The sequence below is a fragment of the Musa acuminata genome, chromosome BXJ2-8 (genome assembly GCF_036884655.1).
Source record: "Musa acuminata AAA Group cultivar baxijiao chromosome BXJ2-8, Cavendish_Baxijiao_AAA, whole genome shotgun sequence".
NCBI lineage: Eukaryota > Viridiplantae > Streptophyta > Magnoliopsida > Zingiberales > Musaceae > Musa > Musa acuminata.
Window position 1 is genome coordinate 49,897,271 of NC_088345.1, and position 19,904 is coordinate 49,917,174.

Below are 19,904 nucleotides of genomic sequence, written 5' to 3' on the forward strand. Positions count from 1 at the left end.
TCAAAACATGGTTTTTTCACACTACCAACAATGCATTGGCTGAGAAAGAACTAGTACGCCTTTTACGTTTCTCTAGAACTTCTTCACCCACAAATCTGGCCTTCAGCTAATCCTACATTGTCTTCATTCTCCTGTTGCTTTTGCTTGTTATCCATGTTGCTATGGAACGAACTGATTTGTGTTTTGCCTGCACGTAACATAGCTCATATATTTCTGCTTCTACGTTACGAGATCAGTGATGAGAAAGTGGCTAGCCTTCAGTAATGGCAAGATAGAAGATGGGTTTGTGAGAGAGACATTTACCAACTGCTACGAAGAATTGAGTCTATTTTGGATTTAATCTGCTTTGTCGTGTGTATGACTTTGCAAACTAGTGGGTGTGTATATGTATGTGTGTGTGAAGTCATTATTGAAGAAGTCAACCAAAAACTAATAAGAAAGTCAAAGTAAAAAGCCATGTACGCGTCAGAAACCACGACAGATTAGCCCATCACACGCCGTAAGACACTCCCGCGGTCTAATCGACGGCCGTCGATCATCCGTTGGTCCCCATCGCCGACGCCAGCCCCCGGCGTAGTACCACCGAGGACTCCGGCAGCTCCTCCAGCCCCGCGAACAGCGAGTCCTCCTCTCCCGCCGCCGTTGCTGCCTCCCTTTCCTCCAGCATCGGCACCACTGCCGCGTCGGCGCCGCCGAAGTGGACCGAGCCGTAGAGCAGCTCGTCGGAGCCCGCGGAGGTGGAGCATGGGGAAGCCACGTCTGAGAACCACCGGAAGCCGCCGTCGTCGATCAACAGCAGCGGCTCGTCCTCACCGATCACCACGGGGCACTTCTCCTCCGGCTCGGGGGGGCAGGGTTGGGTCGACGGCGGAGGCGACGGCGCTGGCTCCTCCACTGGGAGCTCCGCTGCCGGAGTCGGGCGATTCTGGTGGTGTCGGCCGTTCTTGGGGAGCGGCCAGGGGTGGTTGTGCTCGAAAGAGTAGCTGACGACGAGCGTGGCGGGGTCCAGCCGGCTGCGCTCCACCTGCTTCCTCGCCGGGCAACCCTTCCAGCTACTGCACCTGTAGTAACCCCTGCATGTCCATGTACGTATCAGAACCAAGCTCGCTCTCTCTCTCTCTCTCTCTCTCTCTCTCTCTACGCACCTGGGATGAGGGGAGCCTTTGATGGGCTTCTGGCCGTACTTCCTCCACGCCCATGAATCCGACGGTGGGAACGCCTCGCCACCGCCGTTCCTCGACCCGACTCCCTCGGCGTCGCCGATGGGGATCGACACCACTCGCTTCTGGATCGACCGCCGGCTGCCCGACCACAACACCAAAGGAGAACATATGAACCTCGATCTGTCTATATCCCAACGACGAACCGCAAGCCTACCTTCTCTTCGTGCAAGGAGGAGCAACCAAGGGGTGGTTGGGTTTCAGGTCACGGTCACCTCCGCCATGTCTCGACGTCTCCTCCGCTTCCCATGCATCCATGTTAAGGTCTCACGAGCTTGTTTGATTGAATAGAGCAGATAAGATGAAGCGAGGAGCTCAAGACGATATCTCCATGGTTTCCATTTGCATGCTGGGAGAGTATAAAACTGCTGCCGGTTGTGTGGGTTCTTATTTATATTATACGAAGCTGCTCTCCATGTCTCTATCCAAAAGGAACGAAGCAATGCGAGGGCAAGTAGCACAAATAAACTATCAAGAAGGATGTGAATGCTTGCTGGTTCTTCCGTGACAGGAAGTGTCACCTTCTCTCCATTCTTCGGATCCGCCTGAATCTGACATCCAAAGCCAATTGTCTTACCTTCATTGGAAGTCACACACACACACACACACACACTCTCTCTCTCTCTTTCAATCCATATACGAGCAAGTCAAATTCTCTCCTTCATTTCCAAGCCCTCCGAGCAAACTCCATCATGAATACTTGAAGTATGTTAATTTAGTTTCCTTTCGCTAACCAGATTTGCAGTAGTATTCATGAGAACAAGGAGGGAGTTCATTTGATGCATGAGAGTACTGAGATCATTAATCATGATTTCATTCGATGAGCTTGAACTATTGATTTCAAAATACTATTGATATTGGAGAGCCAATAACCATTAAGAAATAATCTTCCTGTGGTGGCAAGGTTTATCCTTGAAAGGATAATTTAGCCCATAATGTTTCCATAGACTAACATGCCCAACCTTATAAACATATATATCATAATTGAACAGCTCTTGCTGGCTGTTTAGTTAGGAAAAAGGAACGGATCAACCAATAATTTCAATTAGACTATTCGTGTATCTATCTACGTTTGCAATATATTAATGGGATCACAGCTCGCTGTAATGCGGTTTGGTCAAACGACTTGTTCGAGTTGGATCTCTTCTTTAATCCCTATTTAATTTTTGGGAAGCAGCCAGCGGAAGAATCGCCGTCACAGCCAGAGGCATATGAACGCGTCCTCCGTCGAGGAAGAGTCAACGAGTTATAAGATCTTTTAATTGCGACGGTCAACCAGTGATGTGGCACGAGCTGTCGATAAACGCGGTGAATTGGTGGGAACGATGCTGCGTGCTCATACGGAGGTGGCTCGATTCATGGCCGGGAAGTCGATGATGCAGCATCTCCAACGTCAATCATCCAAGGCATTCGGCTGGCCTTCCTACCCAAATTAACGGATCATTTCATGGCTTTTCTTATTATTTATTTTATTTATTTATTTATTTTTGTTTTTAATTAATGATAAGCCACGAAATTAGATTTTGATTTTAATGTCTTACGATCATAGCTAAAGACTTCGATATATTCTAATAAGTTTTATCGACCAAGTGTACATGGTTTTTATCTTAAAGCGTCTCTCGCTCTCTCTCTCTCTCTCTTCCCCCCTTATGAATTTATATACGTTTTGTTAATTAATCATTACTTTAAGAAACTTATTTTGATGATAAAATTTTAAAATAATAATTTTAAGAATTATATATATATGAGACATAAAAAAATTATATTATAACAACTCTGATTAGTCCCACGTGGATAAGATTAAGATTGACTTATAAAGATCTAATAAATGTACTATTATCAATTTCAACTTAAGCTTTTTGATGAGTAGTTTAGATCAAACGAAATTGATAGGAGTCCATCGAACCTAATCAAGATATATTCACATAATTTATTAGGCTTTGTGATTCGACATTATTTCATCGAATATTAATTTATTGGGCTTTGTGATTCGACATTATTTCATCGAATATGTTTGATATTTGGTCGAGTATAAGATGTGAAAGTTTATAGTAGATAAATATGAGAACCAACATTAGCCTCATGACCTAACACCAATTTGCTTACTTGTAATTATAATTAATGAGATTTGGATGAATGGGACCCCCATGTGGTGATTACGTTATTTCAAGATCGGTCTGTAAATTATCATGTTTTAATATTTTGGATCTAATAATCGAAGAGTTTTCTTTCCGATCACGTCATTTATCATATATTCGAAAATTATATTGATCTACGTTGATGACTTCACGTGGTTTGCTTAACGAGGACGGTGGATTTGCCCTCGCAAGCCGGCGGTCCTTTGACGAGAGGAAGCAAAAGTCAACGGCATCGGCACGCGGCATCCACCGCGGCCCTCGGGCTTTCTAGATAGGCACGCTACGTTGGTCCAAACGCCGGGCTTCGTAGGGCTGGCGATGGACCCATCCCATCACATCAACGGTGGTGAGATCAACGGGACCAAAGCATCGCATCCACGCATGGTGGCGACACGGTGGCAATGGGACCCACGCGTTCGACGTACAAACTCCAGCATCACAAGCAACCATTTTAATGTCACGTAAATATCCACTCCAAAATTATTTTTCAATTGTATAATATATATATATATATATATATATAAAATATTTCTCAAAACGAATACTCTCTTATTTTTTACAAAATAATACTCTTAATTTAAAAATATCTAAAATAACCCTCAAAAAAAATTTTCGCTCTTTTTCATTGTTTCTTTTAGCTTATTTATATTTTTAATAATATTTAGGATATTTTATTGATATACTAAAAATACTATAAACGATATCATATCATACCTCTTTGATTGTCATCGTAGAACATTGCAATATTATATTTTTTTAAATTTTTAATTAATTTAATTGAGATTAAGATCATTTATAATGCTTTTAAATAGACTTTATTGTGGTAGCGAAGATAGTAACAAATCAAAGTATTATAATAAGTTAAAAAAAAATTTAAGAGATAGTTTAGTTTTTTTTAATTAAATGTACTGTTTGGAAAAGGGAGTGTGAAATCCTTAAATATTTTCTAAAAAAAATCCATAAATATATTTATTTAAATATTAAAAAAATTTAAGCATCTTTTGCTATCACACAATAAACTCAAGTTAACTATCCAACACTTCAATATTACATAATCTATACTTCAATACGAAGTAACTAATAGCTTAATTTTAGATGATTAATGTCACAATGTTAGGTGATCAATACTTTAGTATCACACCCTAACATTTTTATCATCATCATCATCATCATCATCATCATCATCATCATCTTCTGCATCTAACATCAAATCATATCTTAAATGTTACTGACCATATTATGACTATCACATGTTTATATTTAACATAACACAATTCTATTTTAGATGAGAAATATGGCATTGATATCAATGCAACTATGCAATCATCATAGCCCCAAGCCAACACTATAAAAGCACTCCTAAGATTTTATTTTTTTATATTTCATCGACACTATAATTTTTAAACTAATTTAAGCATCAAAGTTTATAAATATTCGATACAACACGATATCGCAAGATTCATAACACGATATCGCAAGATTCGATATATTCTTAGTTCAGTTATTTCAGACAATGATAATAGATTTCTTTATTCATTAAAAATTAAAATTAAAATATCTTATTTAAAATATTTATAAATATTCATTTTTATCTTAACACATGGTTTAATCTCTCCTTCAAATCCTTTTCTACGAGGCAAAGAGAAGTGAATTCATCAGCTTTATGATCACTTTTATGAACAGTACAGACGTTAATTTCTACCTCACTCTTGTAATTTTTGGTGACCAACATTAGAACGACTTTATCTTATTTTCCGAGAAAAAAACGAAAGAAAAAGAAAAAGAAAGGGAACTATTTTGTGTGTCATCAGACGATGATTTTTATTCCCTACTTCATCTCAGCCATCCAATGGGCCCAACTTCGTGATCTCGATACCTCATCAAGATCAAGAGGCCAGTCTAAATCTAGCCGTTCATCTGGCATAAGACGACCGTCCATCGAATCAATCTACACCACAACCGTGAGCCCACCGACAGTGGTGCCGTCGAGGGTGCCGTTTGTGGGTGGCGTCCAGTATATTTCCTCCCCACCTTCGTGACTCCTCCTGCCAGCCCTTTCCCCTTCCCATTTGGTATGCTCGAGCGCTTCGTCGAGCGTCTTCGGAAAGTAAACGGATTTCTATTTCCCTTCCCGAAATAAGAGAGCCGATGATGGGCGACGTGAAGTCGTCGAGCCCGATGGGGAACAGGGAAAGGGATCGCGAGCTGCTCATCCCCGTCGCCACCGCCGCCGACGACCCCGATTCCAGGGCCTCCTCCTCCTCTGCCTCCCCTGCCCACCACCACCACCACCATCCCCATCCCACCTCCCACTCCGGTCGAGAGGTGACCTACCCACCGCGATCTCTTCGTCCCTCGTCGCGTTTCTCTTCGATTTGTTCTTCTCCCTTTTCGATTTAGTTTCATGTTTCCTCCCCCTTCATTTCTGTGGTGATTGGAAGCAATTTAGCTTCTCCCATGTTGATGTTGATGGATTTAAGCCTGGGTTTGGCTTCCTGGTCGCCAGGGTTCGTTCGTGAGTCGACCAGTCTCCTGGAAAGTGATGCTGTTTATTTGACCTAATTAGGCTTGAACTTCAAATGGATATTCGCAGCTCCTTCTCAAATTTGGTGTTATTGCGCACCAAGGACTCACCATTGCAGAAAAATTCTTTTTCTTCTGCTATTTGCTTGCCGTGGCCATTTATCTGCAAAGAAATATGTTGATTATACATCTTGTTTGCTACGGCAACTCAAGTTTAGGTGCAGCATGTAGCTAGCTTCTTTAATTAGTTTGGGCCATTTAATTGATTGAGATACCTTGTACATTGATGTGCCTAAATCCCTTGGTATTCTTTCCCATGCTATGTCACTATGACATATAGTCTTCATCCTTACGCCACATTCGTGCACTCACAATCAAAGTCTTCAATGTAGAGATCATGACTCCCTATGTCTGTATATATGGACGCATTTGCCTATGTTTTGCAAAGCATGATACTTTAGTTAAATGCTGGAAAGAGGATATGTGGCTTTACTTTAACGCGCTTGCTTCTGTTATATTGAAAATCTTGTCAAAGGTTGCATTGATGTGTGTAAGATTTTATGCTTATTGATGCTGCTTTTGTGAAGAAGTGGTCTCGATAAATTATCCGCTACTTTGATTGCAGGCATGCTATAAAGTCATCCGTAGTTGGGTTTCAAAAAAGTTCATGACTGGGTGGTAAGCTTCTCTCATCAGTGTTCAGCATGATTTATATTTTACCTTTTCTTTAATTTTAATTTCCAGGCATCTTGCTAGGGCATTGTGCTTTGGAGTTCCTTGATTAGCCATTTTTCCTTGTCCAATGTGGTTTCAGTTCAAAAATATTGACAAACTTATATGAAGAACCTAGGGAACGGCCTGTTAACGTTTCTAATAGCCATTACTCATGGTACTATGGACCCCCAATGGTCACTGTAACCCAGTCACAAGGGCAGCAATCAATTAATTTCTCTTTTGGTTTCACTTGTTCCTTTTGTTAATATTATATAATGTAAGAGAATGGAAGCTTCTTTTTAGCCTTTTCCTTCATCTCTTTATGGCCTTGCAACATTGGTGTTGACTGCTGTTATATAGTGCAATGATGTTGGTAGATGATAAATTCAATAGTTGCAACAAATAACAAACACAATAGTGGTAGCGTCTCCTCAGTTTCACTCTCAGTCAAAGGCATTGTGTCTCCTTTGACTTAACATTTCACTTCTTATTTTCTTTGTTATGCTTCTATTCTTTCCTTTTTTCAGTTTAAGGCTATTATCAGATATAATTGGTCAAATGGCAACAGAAACTGGATTTCCCATCATCTATATCTTATCGGGAAGGCACTTTTTTCCTTTAGCGTATGAGTGAACTTGTCTCCACTCTTTTTAGGTATCTATGCTCCTATAATCAATCCACTTGGATATAGTTTGATCAATGCTTGCAATTTCTAACTTTAGAAATTGAGAAATTAAAAAATTAATTTGGCCTTAGATGAAGCCAGTATGGATCAGCAATGTGGTATCAGAATCAACCAATATTGCAAATCATAAACACCCTGTACCGACTGATATGAGTGAAAAATATGAGACCACACAAGAGTTTTAATGACTTTTACAAGGTTACTAAGAATAAAATTTGATGTTGAAAGATACCAAGCAAACGGTTTTGTGTTTGCTGGAAGTGTCAATTCAGGTCCTTGAGTTCTGCTTTTAGATATCCACAACTGCTTTGTTGTTTGTCAATATGCCAGACTAGGGATGACTGGAATAAAACTTTATGGTTGCTTAGCTCAGGGATTGCTCTACTGTTCTTGGAGAATCAGAAGAACAAAATAAGTTTGAACTTCCAGTCATTTTTAGTTTTCTTCTGATTCATACAATTTGATGACTATTCAAGCAGTTGACAGAAACAACGTACATATGTTGTAGAGTTGTCTTTGGCGATTCCTCGATATCAGCATGTTCTAATAGCCTTGGTTAGACAGCATCACATTTCTTATTTGTTTCTGGTCTACGTAAGGCATCACATTTCTTTGTTTTTTGGGTACTTTTAATAAGTCACCATGAGCTGTCAGCTGTATGTAGGTCTAATCTTATTAACTACTGGTGTATGTTCCTTTTTCTGCATTTTGCAGTGTGATTCTTTTTCCAATTGCGATCACCTTCTATATCACCTGGTGGTTTATTCGTTTTGTTGATGGATTCTTTTCTCCAATCTTTGCTCAGCTTGGGATAAACATATTTGGTATGCACATTTTTCTTTTTAATTTTCCTTTGTAGTTCAAGAGACATTCTAAAAATGCATTAGATTTATTACATAGAAGTGTTTTCTTCAAAAGGTAAGTGTTGGCTATGCTTTCTTGACTATTATAGTTGATTTTTCTGTAACTAGTTTCTGTTTGAAAGTATATGTTTCCACACTGTCATTGTTGATTTTTCCTTTATTGGCTTTCTTTTTAAGCTGTATCTATTTCATTTTTTCATAATAGCAATATTATTAGAGCATTTTTGGACCTTCCATGTTAAAGCCTTTGTTTAGCTTCATCCGTTATGCTGCAAAACCAACGGCTAACATTGTTGTTCACGTTTAATTGCAATTCACTATTTTTCATTGGAAAATCTGATGACTAAGGTAGTCAACTTTTAATTGCTCAAGCTATCTTTATGTTCCTATGCTGATCGCACATTTAATTGTATCCAAAGGCTTGTATATGGAAACTGTATTACAAGGCTTTGGGTTTGCTCTCTGATTGATCACAGATGTACAAGTTTGAAGATTTATATTACATAATTAATACATCTGAAAAGAATAGGAGCTATTATTCTAGTTCTGTTTTTATGTAGATTGGCATGATTTTTAATCCGGCTGCTGGGTCATTCGTCTTATTTTGGCGAGACAGAGCAATATATCAGTTTTTTTGCTTCTTTCATGGCTCACTTTTGTCTTTATTTTTTATGCTTGCATCAGATGTATTTAGGTGTCCATCTGTATGTTCATCTGCATGCCTTGGCAGGCACACATTCTTCACTAATCGTGTGCACTCAAGAAATGCACATGCACCCTAGTCCATATGTGATCATTTCTTGATTCGTCATTTCTTCTGCTTGAGATATTATCATTTTAGTAGCACGTGGTTTTTACTGATTTTGGAGCAAACATGGTGTAAGATACCCAAGTCAAAAGAAAAGGTTTTGCAGTTGATCCTTTTAATTTGTTTGCCATTTCTTCCATGCTTGTATGTTGAATAGTTGAATCCTTGCTTTCACAGGACTCGGCTTTGTAACTTCCATATTGTTCATCTTCTTGGTTGGAGTGTTCATGTCATCCTGGCTTGGGACATCTGTCCTCAATCTTGGTGAATGGTTTATCAAGCGGATGCCATTTGTACGTCACATCTACAATGCCTCCAAGCAAATTAGCTCTGCTGTGTCACCTGGTAAATGTTCTCTAATTGCTTTATCTTTTAACCTATTTATACATCACTGATTTTTTTTCTCTTTTCAATACAGACCAGAATAAACAAGCCTTCAAGGAAGTTGTGATTATTAGGCACCCTCGGGTTGGCGAATATGCATTTGGATTCATCACTTCCACTGTCATTCTTCAGGTCCTAATCATCTATTATAATTAACTGTTGGTGGTATTATGTGTTGCATAATAATTCATGCTTGTTTTTGTAGCACAAATTCATGTTTATGTGCTTAAGCATTTTGTTCATGCACTGGTCTCTGCCATGTTACACTTTAGAGGAAATATTGCTTGTTACATGCACTTTCAGTTCATCCTTAAAAAGCTAAGGAAAACCTGGAAGCTGCAAAAATGTTTTTGGACACACTGAAGATTCAAGTCTTCAACTCTAGGTAGCTGCAATTTCTGTGATCTGATTGGTTCCATGAGCCTCTTTTGTGTTCTTGAAATAATATAATTTAGATAAGTTCTTTTTTGGGGGATGGATCCAAATGCAGAAGATTATGAAGTCGATGTTTGGTAATATGGCGGCACTACATGCCAAACGCTGACTGCTATATGAGATCACAATCTATACTATCAATGGAGATCAAGGAATTAAAAAAAAGTAAATAATTCTTATGTCTTCACACAAGCATCAAGCATCCATTTGCACATATTTTTCGGCCTAGTGTCTAGGACTAACTAGACACTATTTGTGATCATGTTGTGCTTTCTATATTTTGAAATTCTGCTATTGTTACTTGTCTATGGTCTCATGTCTAGTATGTCACTTGATTTTATAACAGAGTTATTCTGGTGAGGATGAACTCTTCTGCGTCTACGTTCCAACCAACCATCTTTACATCGGTGACATCTTTCTGGTCAACTCAAATGATGTTATTAGACCAAATCTCTCTGTTCGGGAAGGAATCGGTAGGTTGCTATCCTCATGTTGTTTGATGCACTTTGCCTATGTCAACTATCCTGAAAGAAAACTACAATATTAGTCAATTAATTTTCAGTATATGCTTTTTTATGAATCTTGAGTTTGTCTTTAATTGCAGAGATTGTTGTTTCTGGGGGTATGTCAATGCCTCAGATTCTCTCAACACTGGATCCGCATACAGTACCTGAGAGAACCAGAACCTACCCTTAGTTTGAGATATCAGATACATGCAGGGTATAATTTCTCTTGGCTTTAGGCTGTGGAAGACTTTTCTCCCATTTTTCTGAGTGGGCTGGCAACTTTGGATGCCTCTTAGCGTCCTCCTTTTGACTCGGTCTATATATCTGTCTTGTAAATAGGTTATAAGAAATTTGGTAGTATTCTACATGATGATGTTCCATATTTTACTCTTTTAAGTTCCTCATCGTGTTGTAATTGTTAGGTAATATATAGTTCCCGCATTATGGATCGTACAAGTATTTTTGGTATAATCCTATTTTCTTTAGTTAGTCATCTATCTTTGATTCTTCTTCGGCCATTGCATTATTTTTTTCCTGACGGGTTAAAGAAAAGTTCGAAGGTTTAGCAATCTTTTGGCCCTCCTCCATATGAGGAAGAGGAAGAAATATAAAGTAATGAAGTATACTTTCCTGAACAGGCTGAATCGAGAGGAAGAGAGGAACGAAGTAAAAAATATTGTTGAATCAAACAAATAAATAAAATATAAAATAAAGGAAGTATACCTGGTAATTGTATGGGCCATTATTGGGCCGTCTCGTGCTGGTGCGGTGATCGCACGCGCGAGTCGTTCCTTGATAGACCCTGCAGGGGTTTGAGTGATGGGCGAAAGAAAAAGCGGGTCGGTCGAGGAGAGATCGATGGCTCCCAGGGTTTCTCTCAACAAGAAAGAGGGAAGGTCTCAGAGGGGCCGGAGGAGCGTCGATGGCCAAGTGCCTCAATGAGTGGAGCACCTCGACGATGCAGAAGGCCTTGGCGATCACCCACTACGGCTTCATCCCTCCTCATCCTCATCGGCGTGAACTCCGAGCCCAAACCCCAACTCTACCAGTTCCTCGGCCCCGTAATCATGGTATGATTCGCTCCATTTCTCTCTCTTGGATGGTATAGTAGTGCATTTAGGTTTGTATATACTGTTGAGGTGTTGATCTCCATCGAATCCTGAGCTTTGGCCGGATCTTGGAAGTACTCTGTTGAAAGGCAGAGAATAAAACTTGATTCTAATGAATTATAGTGTATTGATCTCCCACTCCGTTTGAACTTTTGCAATTGATGGTTTCCGATGGACGTGGAGGATCATACTAGACATTGCATTTATCTTCTGGTGGTATCGTGAATCCATTCGGGTTGTAAGGTTTAGAGAATAAAGACCTCTTTCTAAATTTGCATTGTTGTGAGTGAATTTTAATCATACTTATGGTGAAGAATCCATGTGTGCTTGTCACTTGTTCTAATATTAGCTCTCTGGAGGTATGTTGGCGCAGTTAATGATTCATATGAGTACCCTTTTTTTTAGATTTTGGTGATCATATAATTGTTCTTGTAACTATTTCAATAGAGATGCATGCTTCTTTTGTCGAGCTTGAACTCAAATGTAGATGTACATGTTTAAGTCTAATACCCTTTCTCTTCCCTTTCAGACCCTAAATTTCCCCGGCTAATCCATTTCACCGACGAGTATGACACGTTCATTTCTTCGACCGCAGCTTGTCTTCTCCCGCCCTCGATCGCGTGCGCTTTGTCTGCTGCAACCCTCGAAGAGTAAGCATTTTTAAGCTTAAACATAACACTGTTAGTCGATGGTTTACTTGTAAATATAGAATATGCATAAAAGTATATTTGAATTTTTATTTATGAACTCTCATTTGTGTGCTTACATGAAAGCTGAATAAAAGGATAAATTTAGTGGTTTGCTGCACACCTAAACCCAGTGAAAGGAACTTTTTAAAGGTATTATTGATCCCTTAGCAGGTGTTGGACAAGGAAAAACACAATAGTATGAAATACATCTATGGTCACAATTAGGGCCGATGAACTTGCCTTTTTTTTTGTTTGATATACATAGTACGATTGTTTTAACCAAAATGACACCATGAAGATCTTAGTTGTTCACAAGTGAAAATATCTTTTTTTATCTTTCATGGTAACTCTACACATTCATCTCAACATTGTTATCTCAACAATACAAACCTTTTGTATATGTTGTTTGTTAATTGTCCAACACTTAGATTCATTAAGTATTATTGGTCTTACAATTATTTTATAATTTTTTTAATTACCTTTGATGATTATACAAGACTATATCCTTCGTTATTTTAACTATTCTATTTTTATTCTATAACTAATATCCTCATTAATCTTTCAATCTTGTTGAATAGTTGATCCAAGATACTTAAAACTTTTACTTAAATGGAGTTCTTATCCATCTAACTAATTATATTCTCATGTCTAGTTCTATAATTACTAAAATTATATTTTATATATTATTCTAAGAGTTTTAATCATACTTAATCTAAAAATCTTAATTTCTAATGATAGCCTCTATAATTAAGTTTATAATTAATTTCATTTAAACTTTTATCAAATAAGATAATGTCATTAGTAAATAATATACACGAATTGACTAATAAATTTATCTATTATCAATATGAAAACATAGGAACTTAATATGGATCTTTGATATAATCTTATGCTAATAGAAAATTCACTATATACATTCTTATAACACTAATAGTTATATTATCATACATATCTTTAATAATATCAATATAATTAGTGAATACATATTTCTTTTCTAAATTTCATCATAATAAATCTCTAGGAATCTTATTATAGATTTTCTCTAAGTCAATTAAAGCTATGTTTAAATTTTTTTTCTTCTTATATATTTTCATTAATTATCTTAATAAATACATATTTTTTATGATTATTTTTTGCCATAAAATTAAATTATTTTCAAACATATTTGTTTTAAGTTAGAATGATTTATGATATATATATATATATATATATATATATATGTTTAAAATTATTTGTGCTTGAACTTATGATCCAATAAGTTGATCCAGTAACTTCATTAGTAATCCAGTGCTTCAAGGGTTGATGGGCTCAACACCCAATCGGGTTCAGATGACTCCTCATATAACAAAAGCTTCTTACTCTTAGACTGCAGGTCTTCGTGGCAAATGCTTTTCCGGGAGACGCGCCTTATTGTGTGTGACCTCAGCATCCAGTCACCCATGCCCGCCTGTCAGCTCCGTACCAATGGGGATGGACCACCTGAGATGACAACGACACACACCAGAGTTGCTCACAAGCGAACCAATGTGCCTGTGACACAAGTAGCCATATCACAAGCCAACAGCAGAGGCAGCTTCCCCCACCCCCGTCTCCCCAAGCTTTTCTCCACCCCTTCAGTCAAACAATGTGATTGCTTCCTCGTGTAACATCGAATCATTTCGTCATGTAATGGAGAGGAAGATTTGGCATTTCTTTCCCGTGCTCCAGCTTGATCTCTTTTGGGGCGTTAACCTGTTATGAGAATCGAACAGAGTGTGACTACACAGGCATGCAGTGACTCACCTTTAGCTTTGTTTTGCTCTCTTAACAGGGCTACGGGCCATGGGGCAAGACAAAGGCACTGCTACTTGCTTCGTACCATCGCGATAAAGACGACAGAAAGGCAGATCTCTGTGATTTGTCTTCAATCTCTTGGTGGAGACCCACATAAATTGAAAACAGAGGTTGAGGATACTGTGCCAATGCTTTATTTGCTTTTTAAGATAAAATTGTAAAATATTTATTGTATTTTCTTATTTTTAATTAATGTATATCGTTGTGGTTAATTATTCGCTGGTTGCTTATCATTTGATCATTAGTTATTTCTCTAAATAACATTAATATTCTTCGAAACCTTATTATGATAATAAAAACATTCAGATATTAACTTTAACTAATTATGATTAACCTACTTTTTTCTGGAGGTCAATGAGATAAATACACATTAAAATCTTTATATACATTTTTGCTGCAATGCAAGTTATAAGATTGGTGGCGAAATAGTTGTTGATGTGGCTCAGTTGTCGAAGTACATGGGACTCATGATGACTTCAGTGTCATTACAAACCAATATTACTCCCAACAAAAAGTCTATGACCTGTGAAAGAGTTCGTGAGCCAATGAGGGACCGAGTCACGAGTGACACAGTCCACCTCCAAAGATTCAGCTATATACCGGCCTTTCCCCCCTCTTCCTTTCTATTCCATCGAAGTGGCAGGAAGGAGGAGAGCGGCGGGAAGTGACACGAAGAGCCGAGCGATGAGCAAGGCAGGCAATCCAGGTCTGAAGCATCGCTTCGCTCGGGCTCTTCTCCGTTCCTCTTGCACCACCACGGCGACCACAACTGCTTCCGATCTAATCAAGCTCTCAACCGACGCTCCTCCACGCCAAGAGCCAGAGTCCTGCGCCCGGTGCCGCTCCTACAGCCGCCGCTGCACGCATCGCATCGCTCCCGTCGTGCAGGTATCCATGGAGATGAAGGCCAAGAAGAAGGAGAGGAGAGTGACCGAGAACGGAGATCTTTACGATACCGGAGCAAGAGAGGGGAGGAAGTGCCCTCCCGCGTCGCCGTCTTCTCCCATGAGGAACTGGTATTACTGCTCTCGCGACAAAGACGGGAAGCAGAAAGCTCATGGGACGAAGGGAAGCAGTAGACGAACCGAAACGAGGAAGCTGCTGCCGACTGGTGATGGATTTAGTAGCTCTTCTTCGTTGGATTGCAACGACGAGCTTGGTCTCTTCAGCGATGATGACGAAGAAGAGGAAGGGTCAGGCACTCTGTTGTCGTCGAAGAGCTTCTCCTCGGACTCATCCGAATTCTACTGCAGCAACAGGGGGACGAGGAACAAGGCGACGACGACGACGACGAAAAAGAAGAAGAGAAGGAGCAAGAGCTTCAAGTCCACCCGACGCCCACCAAGAAGAGGCGACCGCGGAAGCAGTAAGCCATGGCCATTAGCGGCCCGCAGTTCCTCGACGGAGAAGAAGGCCGGATTTGCCGTCGTGAAGAACTCCAGAGATCCATACATGGACTTCCGGAGCTCGATGGTGGAGATGATCGTGGAGCGGGGGATGAGCGGCGCAAGCGACATGGAGGACCTCCTCCACTCCTACCTTTCCTTGAATTCACCTCTCCACCACCCTGTGATCCTAGAGGCGTTTGTCGACGTATGGGAAGCGATGTTGGCTGAGCAATGCATGTAATGTTGGTGATGTTCCGGCAAGGCTGCAGATCGATCGATAAACATCTCTGCCATTGTTCTTCGATGTCTGTTATTGAAATTTTTTGTTACGGTTCTGTTCGAAAGAGTTGGCGTAGCAATCACATCTATGTTCTTATGGTACGAGAAATATCCAAAGAAATGAAGAGATCCATCAAACTCCATATGCTAATCAACACACACCCAAGTCAGCTAAACGTTAATAAGACATCGACACATCAGACGTGGTTGGATCTGCTCTTATCTGCTGAAACAATGGCATTGAGCAACCAGAAGATACCCCTCTCTCTCTCTCTCTCTTGCTTGGCTGGACATGCAAGGCGCATCGTCCTCGTGCTGCTGTGGGAGTTGTTATTTCTTGTGGGCTGGTGGGATGGCGTCAAGAGTGTTTTGGACTCGCATGGCATGGCATGGCATGGCATGGGAGAAAACAGCTGCTAGTGCGGGAAGATTGGCAACGGGAGTCACGGCGGAATTGCGGATCCCGTGGATGCCACACATGGTTTTGGGGAGGCTGCACGGGAGAGGCGGCCGCCGCTTCGTGAGCCATCAAAGACCGTCAGGTATTTCTCCTATGAATTATTATTATTATTATTATTATTATTATTATTAAATGAAGTATTCTTTTGCAGTTGTTCAGTCTGTTTAAGAAATAATGATGTTATATTATTAATTATCCACTCATCAATCTCAATAAAATGAATTAAATTCTTATTAGTTTAAATTTAAGTATTTTGTATACATGAATTAGACTTAATCTAATCGGATTCTGCTGTGATAATAAGCTTTTGATTAGTATAATATTACATAAGTGATAGGTCTCAGATCTCAGGGTTTGAGTGAAGACAGATGTAATACATGTTTTTTATTTTTTTTTAAGTTAAAATCTTATTTTCTTTACTTATCTTTGAATAAAAAAATGAAAAAAAAAAACTCTCTATTTTATGATCGGAGTAATTAATAAACACTATACACACTCTTACTCTCACAGGGCCCCACAGCACAAGACCGGCCCTTTTCCTTCTCTCCAGCAGCAATAGCAACAACGGCGTGAGCGGACCGGCAAGAAGTCGAAGGTTCAATGTAGGGTGTGGTGTGAACGGGTAAGTGAAGTATTATTATTACTCTTCGGTCAACGGTCCCGTGCTCCCAGTCTTCCTCCCGGCCTCTCTCAGACTGCCGCGCGTCCCGTGCCACCCTTTTCTTCCGCCCGCCAAGCGAAGCCCCGGAATCCTCCTGTTCCTCTTCTTCGTCTCTTTCAAGCCCTGCCGTCGCTCTGCGTCCGCTCCTCCCATCAGTCACCGCGGCTAAATGTGAAATTTCGTTTAGTGGGTTCGAGCTCTGCATTCCCATGGAAAGATCAAATGACGCCATCAGACACTGTGGGACTCGCATTACATAGATAGATTCACGGCATCTTCTATAAGATCAGCAAAGATCGATGTAGTGGTACACTAATATAATTTAATGGGAGATATAGGAAAAAAGCAAATCTTCCTCAGGCACAGGAGGAAGATCTAACCATAGATTTTTTAGCTAGAGAAATCCTCGGTCGAGCGAGGAGTACGGGAAGGCAAGTGATGATGCTGCCCCTGAGCTCGTCGTCCCCCTCAGATTACACTCGGGTTGGGATCTCACAGAAAGACCACCGTAATCAAAACTGCTAATCCCTAAAGGGTCAAACGTCGTTGGTTCCATCGCTGAAACCTCACCGAAGGGCAGCAAGATTCCATGATCTTTCGGAAGAGGAAGAGCAGCTGATAGACGCATCTTCTTCTTCTTCATGGACGCCTGCTGCTGCTTGGATTGCACGAGTCTTTGCAGGAGGTTGGGATCCTGGGCTGCTTTAACGAGGAAGGACATCAGTTGCTGCGGCCTCCTCTCGGTGGCCTGCAGTCGCCTGCTCATCACCGTGACCTCCTCATCCAGTGCCTTCTGCTCCTGCCGCAGCCTATGAAGCTCTTGCAGTAACACCCGCTCTTCCTCCCCCTCCACGCCGTCCTTGCTGCTGCTCCCATGCAACCCGCCTTCGCTTTTCCCCCTCCTCGTGACGAGAGGGAGGAGGTGAGTCTGCCCTTTGAGGAACGACTCGTGCGCGAACTCCCATCGATCGGGTTCCACCTTCCGAAACCCCTGTACACAAAGCAAACGTTGAAACACGCACGCATCAGTTTGACGTGAGACGACGTCGGAAGCGTTGCGGCGAAGGAAAGATTAGGGCGGCCGACGCGACGTAGGTGTTCAGCTGGCGGATGAAGCTGGAGAAGTTGCGGTGCTTGAAGAAGGAGGGGAGGAGGAAGCACGAGAAGTCGTTGGGGTCGACCACAACAAAGCTGTTGTTCTTCTTCCCCCACCGGATCAAGAAGTCGGAGCTTGGATCCTCCACCATCTCATACGTCTTTGCTACGAATGGCGCTACTTGTTCTTGGCTTCCAGTGCAAGCTCTGCTCTTCTCTTCCATCCTAATCTACTCTATGATTTCAATCTGTAGACTCTCAGACCTTCTCCTCCTCTCTCTCTCTCTCTCTCTCTCTCTCTCTCTCTGGGCTATGCTTGCTTACTTAAAAGCCATGAAAAGCCCAATCACTGTTGATTGCCGGACTGGTGGGGAAGAGGGGCAGTTTAGAGTCTCTCTGTCGTCGATGGAGAACCAACTGCTCCTCTTTATGTTCTCCATGGATATCAAGGGTAGATAGAATTCACCTGTCTCGCATGAGACAAGGAACAGTTCCCCTCTCATAAGGTCATGACTCAAATCCATCTCCATAACATCAGTCGGATTGTACTGGTCCCACCAAAAAATTCACTTTTTATATTTTATTCTTTACGGCATTCTTTTTTTTTTTCCCTAATATCTGAATATCCTCAGCTACCTATCCTTTTAAAATATTTTTATTAAATTATACAAAAACACTGTATTAATTTTAACACGTATTATTACTAAAGCATCGTAAAAATATTATAATTAGATCGATTCACCTTATAAGCGACTATCAGATCAAAATATTTCATAGAGCGAGGGTGCAAAAAAAATAATTATTTTTAAGAAAAAATATATATAGTGATAATTTTACTATTTGATTATGAATAAAGGCTTGATTAGGGTGGGTCCATGAACAAGTTATGGACTGGTATTCTTTAAAACTGTTAGAAAAATATGTATGTTTTGAGAAAGGACAAAAAGAAAATTGATATTACTAAACATTAAAAAAAAATGGAATGACATATATTAATTAATAGCTTATTATTTTGGGTCTAAATGGTGATTTATCTCATATATGTGAGTTAGTTCTAATAAATTTAATGCATAGGTCAAACTTACAAATTATTGAAAAATTATGAGAGAAAGATTAAAAAAAATCAGGTATTGTTTTTGAAAAAGTTGATATATGTTGAATATGATTCCTATGTTACTAACTTAAGCTTTGAGTAACATTAGTTTCCTCATAATCTATAGTAACGAGAGCTGGCTTGGCCTCATGATCTAAGGGAGGCCGGAAACGATAGCTCTCATGTACTCTACTCATAAGGATTCGATGGAAGTGTACATGAATCCGTAACATTCGTTCCGATCTCTAAGGTTCCAATCTCTAAGGTTCCGATCTCCGGTGATGCTATCATCACATGAATCCTTGGCTGTTGCTGACTCGAAGGAAAAAGAAGATGAAGCCAATGGATATGGAGCTCAACCCATTGCTTGTCTGCTTCCATCCTACTTATATAGCTACTTGAAACTTGTAACTTCTGCTCAGGATCGGGATGAAGGTTTTACAGACCATTTTTACTGACTGGCATCTGAGAGAGATAGAGAGAGAGAGAGAGAGAGGGGATGAAGACCAACCCATTATTACCCCCAAGAGCATTGCAAACAACCTGTTGAAATATGCTACCCTATCATCATCATCATCATCATCATGTCCTGGGAGCACTGTGCTGCTCGGTGCATGACTTGGTGCCCAAGTATTCTGTAGATAGCACAGGACAGCAGAGCTCCCTATCAGCAACCAACGCATCACCATGAAGGCTTAAACAGTTTGACCGGCCCGAGAGATGACATCAATGTGGCCTACCAATCCAGCATCGGTGATCTCCGAGTTAGATATACGTAAACATGGTCCATTGCATTGTTTGTATGCATAGCCATTAACTATTAGCAACTCACTGTGTCGTGGCTTGAAATTGAAAGCTGGACAGTGAAGCATGGATTTCTCATGTCCACTTCTTATTTTAATCGGCTCAACCAAAAATGAAAGCCCCCCCCTTCGATTGCTGATAGCTTCTGTTGCAATGTCGATATCTTGCCGACAAACCTTTTTGCCTATTTCGCAACATTAGAAGCGTTCCAATTCCA

General features: G+C 40.3%; 5 protein-coding genes across 6 annotated transcripts; 3 read left to right on the top strand and 2 right to left on the bottom strand.

Annotated features, from left to right (window-relative positions):
- Positions 1-394: 394 nt before the first annotated feature.
- On the bottom strand, positions 395-1,588 carry LOC135620018 (probable WRKY transcription factor 65). The gene is made up of 3 exons (XM_065122591.1): positions 1,378-1,588; positions 1,146-1,301; positions 395-1,073 (listed from the first exon to the last, which is right to left on the bottom strand). Exons 1-3 carry the CDS (start codon positions 1,476-1,478, stop codon positions 536-538), a joined length of 795 nt encoding a protein of 264 aa, XP_064978663.1. The 5' UTR covers positions 1,479-1,588; the 3' UTR covers positions 395-535.
- Positions 1,589-5,340: 3,752 nt separating this feature from the next.
- Positions 5,341-10,773, top strand: LOC103996082 (protein LIKE COV 1). Its single transcript, XM_009416900.2, has 7 exons — positions 5,341-5,683; positions 6,507-6,559; positions 7,995-8,104; positions 9,129-9,296; positions 9,370-9,467; positions 10,117-10,243; positions 10,375-10,773. Exons 1-7 carry the CDS (start codon positions 5,507-5,509, stop codon positions 10,464-10,466), a joined length of 825 nt encoding a protein of 274 aa, XP_009415175.1. The 5' UTR covers positions 5,341-5,506; the 3' UTR covers positions 10,467-10,773.
- A 145-nt stretch (positions 10,774-10,918) lies between these two features.
- Positions 10,919-13,766, top strand: LOC103996081 (uncharacterized). Its single transcript, XM_065122594.1, has 3 exons — positions 10,919-11,346; positions 11,915-12,035; positions 13,447-13,766. The coding sequence occupies exons 1-3, from the start codon at positions 11,199-11,201 to the stop codon at positions 13,718-13,720; spliced, it is 543 nt and encodes a 180-aa protein (XP_064978666.1). The 5' UTR covers positions 10,919-11,198; the 3' UTR covers positions 13,721-13,766.
- A 689-nt stretch (positions 13,767-14,455) lies between these two features.
- LOC103996080 (transcription repressor OFP1-like) lies at positions 14,456-15,639 on the top strand. Its single transcript, XM_009416897.3, has one exon. The coding sequence runs from the start codon at positions 14,592-14,594 to the stop codon at positions 15,534-15,536; it is 945 nt and encodes a 314-aa protein (XP_009415172.2). The 5' UTR covers positions 14,456-14,591; the 3' UTR covers positions 15,537-15,639.
- An 834-nt stretch (positions 15,640-16,473) lies between these two features.
- On the bottom strand, positions 16,474-18,206 carry LOC103996079 (heat stress transcription factor C-1b). 2 transcript variants are annotated; one of them, XM_018830322.2, is made up of 3 exons: positions 17,787-18,206; positions 17,076-17,686; positions 16,474-16,894 (listed from the first exon to the last, which is right to left on the bottom strand). In XM_018830322.2, exons 1-2 carry the CDS (start codon positions 18,012-18,014, stop codon positions 17,090-17,092), a joined length of 825 nt encoding a protein of 274 aa, XP_018685867.2. In that variant the 5' UTR covers positions 18,015-18,206; the 3' UTR covers positions 16,474-16,894; positions 17,076-17,089. The 2 variants fall into 2 exon arrangements, with proteins under 2 accessions (XP_018685867.2, XP_064978665.1); XM_065122593.1 differs by lacking the exon at positions 16,474-16,894 and having other exon boundaries at positions 16,953-17,686.
- Positions 18,207-19,904: the final 1,698 nt, after the last annotated feature.

Coding starts and splice junctions, on each gene's coding strand:
- LOC103996081 (XM_065122594.1), top strand. CDS start 11,199: ATGGCCAAGTGCCTCAATGAGTGGAGCACCTCGACGATGCAGAAGGCC. Junction 11,347..11,914: donor TCCTCGGCCCCGTAATCATG/GTATGATTCGCT, acceptor CTTCCCTTTCAG/ACCCTAAATTTCCCCGGCTA. Junction 12,036..13,446: donor TCTGCTGCAACCCTCGAAGA/GTAAGCATTTTT, acceptor CTTAGACTGCAG/GTCTTCGTGGCAAATGCTTT.
- LOC103996079 (XM_018830322.2), bottom strand. CDS start 18,014: ATGGAAGAGAAGAGCAGAGCTTGCACTGGAAGCCAAGAACAAGTAGCG. Junction 17,687..17,786: donor TCCGCCAGCTGAACACCTAC/GTCGCGTCGGCC, acceptor CTTTGTGTACAG/GGGTTTCGGAAGGTGGAACC.
- LOC135620018 (XM_065122591.1), bottom strand. CDS start 1,478: ATGGATGCATGGGAAGCGGAGGAGACGTCGAGACATGGCGGAGGTGAC. Junction 1,302..1,377: donor CCTCCTTGCACGAAGAGAAG/GTAGGCTTGCGG, acceptor GTGGTCGGGCAG/CCGGCGGTCGATCCAGAAGC. Junction 1,074..1,145: donor AAAGGCTCCCCTCATCCCAG/GTGCGTAGAGAG, acceptor ATGGACATGCAG/GGGTTACTACAGGTGCAGTA.
- LOC103996082 (XM_009416900.2), top strand. CDS start 5,507: ATGATGGGCGACGTGAAGTCGTCGAGCCCGATGGGGAACAGGGAAAGG. Junction 9,297..9,369: donor TAGCTCTGCTGTGTCACCTG/GTAAATGTTCTC, acceptor TTTTCAATACAG/ACCAGAATAAACAAGCCTTC. Junction 10,244..10,374: donor CTCTGTTCGGGAAGGAATCG/GTAGGTTGCTAT, acceptor CTTTAATTGCAG/AGATTGTTGTTTCTGGGGGT.
- LOC103996080 (XM_009416897.3), top strand. CDS start 14,592: ATGAGCAAGGCAGGCAATCCAGGTCTGAAGCATCGCTTCGCTCGGGCT.